This window comes from Drosophila nasuta, chromosome X, assembly GCF_023558535.2.
Source record: "Drosophila nasuta strain 15112-1781.00 chromosome X, ASM2355853v1, whole genome shotgun sequence".
In the NCBI taxonomy this organism is placed as follows: Eukaryota; Metazoa; Arthropoda; class Insecta; order Diptera; family Drosophilidae; genus Drosophila; species Drosophila nasuta.
Window position 1 is genome coordinate 13,021,610 of NC_083459.1, and position 11,465 is coordinate 13,033,074.

General features: G+C 35.8%; 1 protein-coding gene across 10 annotated transcripts in view; it reads left to right on the forward strand.

Moving 5' to 3' along the window:
• LOC132797214 (pneumococcal serine-rich repeat protein) overlaps positions 1 to 11,465 on the forward strand; it is a 202,724-nt gene that overhangs the window by 166,525 nt on the left and 24,734 nt on the right. The window contains exons 8-9 of one of the 10 annotated variants that reach the window (XM_060808803.1): positions 9,983 to 10,907; positions 10,974 to 11,057. The exons of 8 other annotated variants lie outside the window; for them this stretch is intronic. In XM_060808803.1, the coding sequence (XP_060664786.1) occupies positions 9,983 to 10,907; positions 10,974 to 11,057 (1,009 nt within the window). Of the gene's footprint in view, positions 1 to 9,982; positions 11,058 to 11,465 lie in introns of all 10 variants that reach the window. One more of the 10 variants, XM_060808802.1, reaches the window with a different exon arrangement.

Genomic DNA, 11,465 nt, shown 5'->3' on the forward strand with positions numbered 1-11,465 from the left:
CAAACAAAAATCGCAAAACGCAACAAATGGCAAAGCGAAAAAATATGCCGTATGCGAGTGTGTGTGTGTGTAAGCACTTTGACTCTACAGACCACGCACATTGCACATTTATGCAGTCGACGTTGACAGCGCTGCCTGCGCATTGTAATCAGTGCGCCGCGTTGATTGCAAAGTTTTTCAAGTGGTTTTTCTGGCCCCAGCCGCTTTTCCACCCCCCCTCCCCCTAGTTTGTTTTTGGGCCCCAAAACTTGGGTAAAACGAGCTCCCCAAAGCAAAGTGGTGCAAATTTCATCATAATGCTGCTTATGCTGGCTGGCTTAAAGAGAGCGAGTCTTGGACAAAAAAAACAAAACGAAAATAATAATAACTTTGGTGCACGAATCGTCATCGTCAAGTTCACTCTTCACAACAACAAATTTTGCCAATTAGTGAACGAACAAATAATGTTGCATACGCGTAGGCGCAGCATTTAAATGCGCCTCAACGCAAAGTGTTGCATACTTTTGGGCTGCGAAAGATTTTTGAAGTAAAACTTTAAAGTGAACGTTCCCCGTTCAATGAATGTCTGACTGTTGTTGTTTTCACAGATTTGTTCTCTTTTTGTTGTTGTTGTTGTTATTATTTTGTTTTGTTTCTCTGTAGTATCTTTCAACTGCCTTAGCTGTTTGTATTTTGTGCACATCGCGGATTTCTATGTGTCTGATTTGTGTGTGTGTGGGCATACAAATACATAGCACACACACACACAGACATATGTATGTGTATACATATATTTTATTTTTATTAAAAATCAGCCAAAAGCGCAGCCGAACAACACAGTCCAAAAACCCCCACAGCCAAAACGTCAAACGGCACACACAAAAAAATATATTACGAAAAAATATTACAAAACTCTCTCTCTCGGCTGCCAAACGAAATACACAACCAAACACACACACCCACACACACACACACTCACGTTCGCACACTTTCACAAAGGCCCAAAAAAAAAAAAAAAGCAAGCAGAAAAATATTGTTGCATACGCGCGGGGGCCAACTGCAGTGCCATATGTGTGTAGCACTCAAGTGTGCGTGTGTGTGTGTGTGTGTGTGTGTTTGCACTGCTCTTCGTCGCAGTTGTTGTCATTGTTGTTCTTGTTGCTGTTGCTGTTGCCTACAAAAAAAAATTATAACAATACATAATAATTTGAGCAAAAATATTACGAAAAAATATTTCAAATAGTCGCTTCCGCTCTAACGGCTTCTGCCCCGTTCCTCCCCCTCCCCTCCGCTCCCCACCTCAGTTGCAACCCTTTGGAATCTACCCTAACCTTTTCATGTGTGTGTGTGTGTGTGTGTGTGTTTGTGTTTGTTTTGTGTCTCCTCTTGCCCAGATGCGTCTCATATGCGTCATCATCTATTGCGTCTACTTATTTTGGCGGCTGTTTTACTAGAATGCAGATGCAGATGAAAAGGGGCGGAAAGGGGAAAAGGGGGAGTGGGGAATGGGGTAAATTTTGAAGGAGAAAGGGCAGGTGCAGCAGCTACTCAAAGGACCGACCGCAACGAGTTTCATTAAAAATGCGATTTTATATTAAAAATGTGAAAGCCAAACAAAATTGCAATGCAAGAGCGAGAGCGAGAAAGCAGCTGCTTTAAGTGCACAAGAAAAGCGCGCAAAAAGTACAACGACAACGCAGCTAAGTAAAAAGTAAAAACAACAGCAGCAACAAACATATATTGTATAAAGCAGAAAGAAAGAAACAAGAAATACAGAAGACGAAAAAAGGGCCGACGACCGTCGAAAATTTTCGTGCAAAGAAGCCAAAAACCAAAACCAGACGCACATGGATCGATATTTGATTATTATTACGACGACGACGACGACAGAAAAGTTGCAAGACGATGACGCAGACACCATCAACATCGATGGACAGTTGAGAGGGACGCTGACTGACGACAGACGACAGACGAAGCCAGCTCATAAAATTCAATGACAGAGCCAAGAGTGAAGTGGGAGGACAGCACTCAGCAAGCGGTTGATGTCTGGGGCACTGATAATGATTCCATTAGCCACAAAAGGTGGCACATTGAACTTGCAACAGTTCAACGACATTCTCACAAAACACTTTCTCTCTCTCACTCTCTCTTGTATTCGGCGCACTTCAATTAGAAAACAATTGCCAAGTCAGGCTAAAGGATGCGATTGCCTGCATAATGGCAAATTGGCTGACTTTACTTACCCAACACATGACCCAGATTGCAACTTGCAACTTGCAACTGGCCATCGGCAGCATGTTGTCCGCTTATTGAATAATGTGCCGCATTTCGTTTGTGGCGACACCCAAAAACCCAAAACCCCAAAATCTCCCATGGGCAACGCGCCACACTGCAATTTGCCTAATGGAAACCTTTAGCAAAAGGTCGAAGCTCGAACGAAAAAATAAAAAAGAAAAAAGAAACATCAGCAAATTGTGCTACATAGGGGAAGCAAATCACGCAATAGCAAAACTGTGAACTAAACTGTGTTTCATGTTACTTTGTAAGCAACTCTGCTGCACTCTATTCACTAGCATTCACTCAGTCAGTCAGTCAGTCATTCACTCAGTCATTCACTCAGTCAGTCAGTCAGTCAGTCAGTCAGTCAGCGAGTCATTTCGCTTGACCACTGGGCCAAACTAGTGCACACTTGTAAAGGGGGACAAATTTCAAGTGAATTAAACGAAAATTGCTGCAAATTCTGTGAAAGCGATGTTATCAATCCTATCTGATTGATGAATGCCACAATTAAAATTCAATAAGCTATTTCGAGATTATGAAATTAATATCAAAACTGCACTTGAAATCGCTTCGCTTTAGGAAATCGATGTCCTTCAATCTGATCGACTTTTTTATGTTACAACATTCAAGTGAATTAAATGAAACTTCCTGCGATGTTATCAATCATATCTGATTGATGAATGCCACAATTAAAATTCTATAAGCTATTAGCGACAAACAGTTTAAAGATTCTCAAAGCAATGAACTCATTTTGCTTATCATCAACTTTGACTGAAACATTTTTTGATTATGTGATACTTTTCTTTCTCCCTTCATCTTCAAAATTGCACTTGAAATCGTTGTCCTTCGATCTTATTCACTTTGGCCAATACTTTGCTTTGTGTTTCTATGTTACATGACAGTTTTTGCTTATCGAACTAGTAAAGGAGACAAAAATGTCAAGAGAATTAAATGAAAGTTGCCACCAATGTGATGTTATCAATCCAATTTGATTGCCTCAATTCAAATTCAGTAAGCAATCAAAACTACACTTGAAATCTTTTCGATCTAGGAAATCGACTTTGATTGGATACTTTGCTTCGTGTTTTTATGTTACATGTTAGAGTTTGCTTATCGATTATGTGATAACTTTCTTTCTTTCTTCAACCTCAAAACTGCACTTGAAATCGTTTCGCTCTAGGAAATCGAGACTATGATCAACTTTGACTGATACTTTGCTTCGTGTTATCGATTTTGTGTTACTATTCTTTCACTCTTTAACTTCATTTCAAAATCTAATTTGATTTCTACAAACAAAATGTGTATTATTTATGCAGTCTTCTTAATTTATTACTATCCCTAACCCCTCACCAAACAACACAACATTTCCCACACCCAAAAAAAAAAAAAAATACACGCACACAATAAAAATACCAAAAAAATTTGTCACTTATACCAATCGTAGAACTAGCTACTATAATCTTTATATATTTATATTGAATTGTTTATTGCATGCTTCGAATACTAATATACTACTAATCAATTTTCACAATTTAGTATATAAAAATACCAATACTAATCAAAAAATACCACAACAGATTAAAAACTAAAGAAAATTTTAGCTTTTTTGTTGCGCTTTATAAAAAAAGAAAAACCAAACCAAAACCGTATAAAACCAAAAAAAAAAAAAAAAAAAAACCTCCTATCAAAATTATCAAAATTTATTAAATGAAATTTGGCCAACAAAATGAAGAACAAAATTGAATTTGAATTGCACATGAATTTGGACTATACCCGAAAATAATATTCCCCCAATTTGAATTGTAATACCCAAAAAAAAAAAAAAAAAAACAAAAACAAAAAAATTTCCACAAAATGTTCAACTAAAAACAACAAAAAAAATTAAAATGGATTAATGCTGACAATAATTTTGCATATGTTTTACTAGTTGAAAATACTTCTTGATTTCCCCAATTCTTTTCTGTTGTTGCAATAATATTTTGAACCAACCAAAAAATAATAATAATACTCATAACTATGCCATTTAATTATATTGCTCTTAATTGTGTAATTTTTGCTACTTAATCTCTTTGCTGTCTTTGTCTTACACGCTCTCTGCCTCGCTCTCTCTCTCTCTCTCTATATACTATATAAAATATATATATATATATATATCTGTCTCTCTCTCTCTCTGTGTCTCTCTATCTCTTTGTCTTTATTCTATCTATTCGTAACTATTAAAATAATATTTCAATGTGTCAAACTGTGTTGTGCTTTTACATACTTAATTAAAATTAATCCAAAATCCAACAACTGAATATCAATGAAAAGAATGAAAAATCAATAAGAAAAATGAACTAAAAACAGTCAAGAGAATCGCTATGAAGCGAAGTCTGCTGCCATTTTGCTACTACTACTACTACTACTACTACTACTACTACAGCTACTGCTACTACTTTATTATGTCATCAATTCAACCTATAAAACAAGAGGGGTCCAGTAAAAAAACAGAAAACAGAAAACAGAAAAAGAAAACACATATCAAACATGTTCTCTGAACGTTGTGCAATTAATACCAAAAAAAAAAGAAAAGAAGAGAAAATTATTATCTATAAAAATGCATTAATTATAAACAAGAATATCGTACTAAAGCGCTTTTGGTGTTTTTTTTAAGTTACGACAAAACATAAAGAACAAAAAAAAAAAAAAAAATCAAATACAAAATAAAATACCAAGAAAAAAATCAAAATAAAATACCAAAACATCCAACGAAACAATTTCGTTTAACAAGCAACAAAACAACTACAAAAAATGAACAGACAAACTAAAATCAAATTAACAACATTGATGCTACACACACACACACACACACATACCAAACACTTACACATACACACACACACACAGTCACACCGAACGCGTACACTACACATACAAACGTATATATTTTTTTTTTCGATATATCTATGTATTATCTAAATGTGGAACGCTTTTACATAAATCGTTCGTTCGTTGTTCGTTTATGTAAATGGTAAATGTGTGTGTTCTAAGTATATATTTTCCATAAACTAAATGTATTTCTTTATTTTTGTTACATTTATACAATATTATTCTATGTGACATTTTCTATACAAATAATACATATGCTACATATATACAATATATATATATATATATCTACTATGTATGTGTGTGTGTGTATGTGTACATGTGTGAGTGTGTGTGTATGTTTTTCTTTGTATGTCTCGTTGTATGTCTCTACCGTGTCTGTATGTGTTCGTATGATTATTATTCTCATTTCTGATTGTCTTTAGAGTTTTCGTTTTCGAATTTTTTTATCAATTTCCAAATTTCAATTTACGTTTACGTTAATCTACAATACTCGCAATTAAAGAACTACATCAAATTTGCAATACTTCCCAAATAGCAATTTCACAGAGCTGCAGGTGAGCTAGAAATACTTAGCATCTAACGAGTAACGAGTAACGAGTTATGTGTTACATCGAGTAATGAGTTATGTCTTACAACGAGTAACGAGTTGTCTTGCAACGAGTAACGAGTTATGTCTTACAACGAGTAACGAGTTATGTCTTACAACGAGTAACGAGTCATGTGTTACAACGAGTAACGAGTCATATATTACAACGAGTAACGAGTCATGTGTTACAACGAGTAACGAGTCATGTGTTACAACGAGTAACGAGTAGGCTGCCTTCAATGAAAAGTAACTAGTTAACTTATCGCTAAAAATTTAACGAGTTCAATATTATAAAAAAACGGAACGAGTTTATCTATGAACTGCTTTTGCCACTTATTTTCATTTGTTCACTGAGTTTTTTTTCGTTCATTTGCGTTTGGATTGAATAAATTACTTTTCTTTTTCTCTTTTTCTGCCAACTAAATTACGTCTGTGTGTGTTTGTGTGTGTGTGCGTAAAAGGAAACTTTTGTATGGGTGTGTTGTTGTTGATGTTGTCGTTGTGTTTTACTTGTTGATGTTTTTATACCTTGATGTTGTTCAAAGATTGTTGTTTATTTTCACTTTATCGTTTACTCTGTCTCTATCTCTAACTCTAACTCTAATTCTATCTCTAGCTCATTACATTTCTATATATTTTTCTAACTGTCTATTTCTCTCTATCTCTCTATTTATCTATCTGTATCTCTCTCTCTAACTCTATCTCAATCTCTGTCTAATTCATAAAAAAAAAACAAAAGAAAATCTATCTAACTTGCTCTGTCTGTTTTTAAATATATAACATACTCGACAAATAATATATATATATACATACTATATGCCTCTCTGTACCATATCATTTATCGTTGTTGTACTCTAAAGCTACTTACAACTAAGTTTCAAATTCAAAATAATTAACGAAATTCGATCCACAACTAAGTACTTAATGTAACCTGTTTCTTTCTATCTCTCTATCTATCTCTATCTCTCTCTAAATGGCATATTATATGTATATGTATACTAGTCCACAGATCTCTGTATCTTCATTTAGGTATAGTATATATATATTACCTGATGCAAGCATATACATCAGACATCAGCCTATGTATATGCCGTTGCATAATATTGATATGAATATATATCGACTATATTGACCTGATCAGTAATTTGTGCACTAAACTCTCCGTTGAATCGGCTGTTTCGACCCTCGTTTTGCATTTAGTGGCATTGCCAACAACAGCAACAGCGTTGCCAAATTGCAATAGACTCGTACTTACGGGCGGCGTTGCCAAACTGCACTAAGAAGATGCTAGTAAGGATGATTTTCATGGAACTCGCGAGTTGGGTTCTCCGAGTTGGGTGTTAAATGAATTTGAATCTGGTCGGGGTAATATTTTTCACATTCTTCAGACTTTGCGAAAAGGATTCTTGTCTTATCTCCAGGCTTCAAAATGGCAACTAATCGTTTCTTCACACCAAAATTTGATTTTGTTGTTTTTATGTTTTTTCGGTCTTTTTTTTTCTTGTCGTACTTTGTTAATTTTTGTCAAGAAGTTGATCTACGTGATTTTTGTCGTGATTTATGAAAACGAATCGAATAGAATCCAATCAATGGCTCAACTGGAAAGCTACACTGTGCTCCACAACATCTGAGAATGAATTTCGTGCTTCCAAATGAGAAAATAAAGAGTGGAAAAACTTCTTGAAAACACATTATATTTCAATTTGTTCAACTCTTAATAAACATTTTATTTTTGTCTCAGCTGCAATAAATCTATAATCAAAAAGAAATACAAATGCAAAAAAAAAAAAAAAAAAAAAATTAAACAAAATTTGTAAATCAAAATAAATCGAATAAAAAGAACACGATTTGGCCCAAATTGAATGCTACGAAGCTGCTGAGTTTGTTTTCTACCTGTTACGAAAGTGTTGTATGTTTATTTTTTAATCGACTATTTTTTTCTATTGTTTTTTTTTACCAAATTGTTTATTATATTTTTTTCAAAATTTCTTTTAAGCACCTTTAATAATATTATTTACTATTTAATCAAATTCAATCAACCGAATGTTGATGCAAAAATTGGCAAAACACAAAAAAAAATAAATAGAAAACGTTTTTTTCTTCTTGTTTTTGTTTGTTTGTTTCTTTTTTGGTTTTTGAGCGCACATGTGAAAAACGCAAAGAAGAAGTAGGCAAAAGTACGTGGTAAATGAAAAAAGAGAAAAAAAAGAGAAACTCTCATTTTCGAAATTCAAATGCGATTTTTGACAAGAACATTTTCGTTTTGTTTTTTCGACTTTTTGCCAAAAACCAAAATTTTGTTCGTCATTGAAAAAGAACAAAAACCCAAAAAACCAAATTAAATCGATATCGAAATTATTCGCGCATCTGAAACTTGTTCGAAATTTCCCCATTTTGCAACGAGTGCAAAATTTACAGAAACGTGAAATTTAAGTTTTAACGATAAGTTTGTATGAAAACCACAAAAAAAAGAAAAACAAAATAAAAAATGATGTAACAAAAACCAAAACATACGAAAACACAAAAAAAAAATAAATGTAAAACTAATCAAACAAAAAACAACAACAACCAAACAAAAATATGAACAAAAAAAAAAAGAAAAACCAAATGCTAAAATAATATTATTAACGCACGTACGATTATGTGACGTTTTTCGAACGACGCCCAAACAAAAATCGAAATTCAACTTCTTGAAAACAAAAACAAAAGCAAAAGCAAAGCAAAAGTATTATATAAAAATCTATAAATATACTATATATTTATTTATAGATATCGAAATTATTTAGAAACAACAAAAAAAAAAAAAAAAAAAAAGAAATGCAAAATAATGAAAAACAAAAAAAACAATCAAATAAAAGTAAAGCAAAAATGATAAGCAAGCAGTTATAGATAATAAACAACAACTACAACAACAAAATACACAACGAAAGACATGCTGAAAACCCCCTCTTGTTTTTACTGGCTATACTACTTACTACCTATATATATTGACTATATAAAGCTAAGAGTTGCGAGCCCCAAAAAGAGCTCTCTAACTGTAACTGTAACTGTAACTGTAATTGTAACTGTAATTGTAACTGTAACTGTAACTTTCAATATATACATATATATATATAAATGTATATATATATATATATATATACTTACATATGGTAGCAGAGGCGCAGAGCTGAGAGACCGTCGCCAGATCGTGTGGCGGCCATTTTGGCTTCGCTAATTAGTTTCCACTCTACTTCAAAAATAATGATATCATGTTATTCTCTTCTATTCCAAGCATTATATATATTTATTTTTTGTATTTTTCGTTCATTTGTGAGAAATATTTAACCATTGTAATAATTATTTGTTCTTCCTATCTCTATCTCTCTCTCTCTCTCTCTCTCTCTCTGTACCTCTCTCTTTCTCTATCTCTCTCACTCTCGCTCTCTATCTCTTGCTATATATAAATATATAACAACTATCCTTCACTTTCTGCCGCTCTCTCTCTCTCTTTCTCTCTCTAACTCTCTCTCTCTCTCTCTCTCTCAACATATTCCTTTCGAAAGCAAGAAGAGGCACATTTTAAACTATAGCTCATTTGATATTCGTATTGGAGCGAACCCAAAAAAGAAAAATAATAAAAACTAAAGCATAAACATTTTGTAATTGTGATTCCTTAATTTTCCTATTATTATTTTTGGTTTCGATTACGTTAATTTTCATTGTATTTGTTTTGAAGCTCTAACTCTGTCTTTCTCTATCTCTCTCTCTCTCACTCAGTCGTGCTCTGTCCCTATTCCTATCACTATCTCTTTCTCTTTCTACCTAAACTCTGTCTCTCCTCTTCTCTGTCGCTCAAAGTAAAAGTACAACAACAAACAAAAGAAAAAAAACAATATGTAAAATACTTCTGCATTATTTAATTTTTTTGTTGTTGTTTTTAATAACTTTTTTTTGTTTAAGTTGTTTTGTAAAGAAAACAAAAGCTACAAATATAATAAATAAAACAATTAGTTGACAAAGAAAACGAAGAAAAGCAAAAATGAAAGAGAAGCGATAACAAAAAATGATATCAATGGCACTTATACCGATAAACATACTATATAAAAAAAAAGAGCTAAGCAAAAACTAGAAAAAAAAAGACAAAAATTATCGATCGATCGATTGCAAGCAAAAACTGAAACTGAAACTAAAAAAAATGCAAAATGCTAAAAAAAACAAAAACAAAAACAAAATGAAACGTAGTAAAGAAGTTGATGTTGGATTTTTGTTTGGTGTTTGTTCCAGGAAACGTCCGAATCGCCGCAACAACACGCTGTGGGCGCTGTTGGCGCGGTCCTCGGCGGCGGCAGCAGCAGCAGCAGCTCCGCCTCAGCCGCCGCCGCCGCCGTTGCCGTTGCCGCCGCGGCAGCCGCTGCCCAAGAGCAGCAGCAGCAGCAACAGCAGCAGCAGCAGCAACAACAGCAACAGCAACAACAACAGCAATCGCAATCGCAAACTTCGCCACCGCCGCCGATGCACATGTGCATGTATTGCGGTGCCACATTCTCCAATCCAAACAAATATACGCGTCACGTGCTCTCGCACTCGCTGAAGACGCTCGAGTATCGCGAACCGAGCCACACCCATGCCGCCCTCCTGCAATCGCATCTGCTGTCGCATGACCTCAGCTTGAATGCCCTGGCTCAGGCGTATCCCTTCCAGATGAACGCCGCAATGGCGGCGAGCGCCGGCAGCGCCGATCCCCAGGAGCATGTGGCCGCCGTTGCCGCTGCCTTGGGCATCGAGATGGACTTTACGCTCCACGGCACCAGTTGCACATATCAGAGCTTAACGGCCGGTTGCCTTGAGGCAGCAGCCGCAGCAGCGGCAGCCGGCAGCAGCGGAGCGCCCGGCTCGAGCGGTGCCAGCGGGCGTCTCGGATTATCGGGCAGCGGTGGCGGTGGCGGTGGCGGATCATCGACATCAGGCAACGGTGGCTTGGCAGCTGCATCGGCTAGCCTCTTGCTTGGCAGCACCGCAGCGGGCGGTGGCGGTGGCGGTGGTGGTTTGTCTGGTGCTGTTGTTGGTAGCGGTGGCGGTGGCAGCGGCGGTTGCGGTGGCGGCTCATCGTCGCCCTCAACGTCCGCCGCAGCGTCGGCAGCGGCGCAGTCCGGCTCGTCGGCCGCCTCGTTGCTCGGCGCGTCAAGTGATCCGAATAGTGTTGTCATGTGTAAGTTCTGTGCTAAAAGTTTTCCCGATGTTACATCACTGATCACGCATTTGTCGGTACATACAGGTGATCGACCATTTAAATGTGAGTTTTGTGGCAAAGCGTTTAAGCTGCGCCACCACATGAAAGATCATTGTCGCGTGCACACGGGTAAGTCTTCCAATCCCGATCCCCACAACGGATCAACTGCTATACTATACACACGATTATCACATTTATGCATTTCACACACACACACACACACACACACACATACATATCCGAAACGGAGGCTTAAAGTCAAAGCTAATAAGATAGAGCTTTAATTAAATTCCAAATTGTATCGATAACTATGTTAAAAACTGGTATACTATATACAATCAAAGCTATTAAGATAGAGCTTTATGATAAAGCTTTAAGCAGCTTTTCTTATTCGCTTTTTTTAATATTTCCTTCAATTCGAAATTGTATCGAGAATAACGTAGGAGTCTGGTATATACAGTCAAAGCTATTAAGGTAGAGCTTTATAATAAAGCTTTAATCAGCTTTTCTTATTCGTTTTCGTTTTAATATATTTCC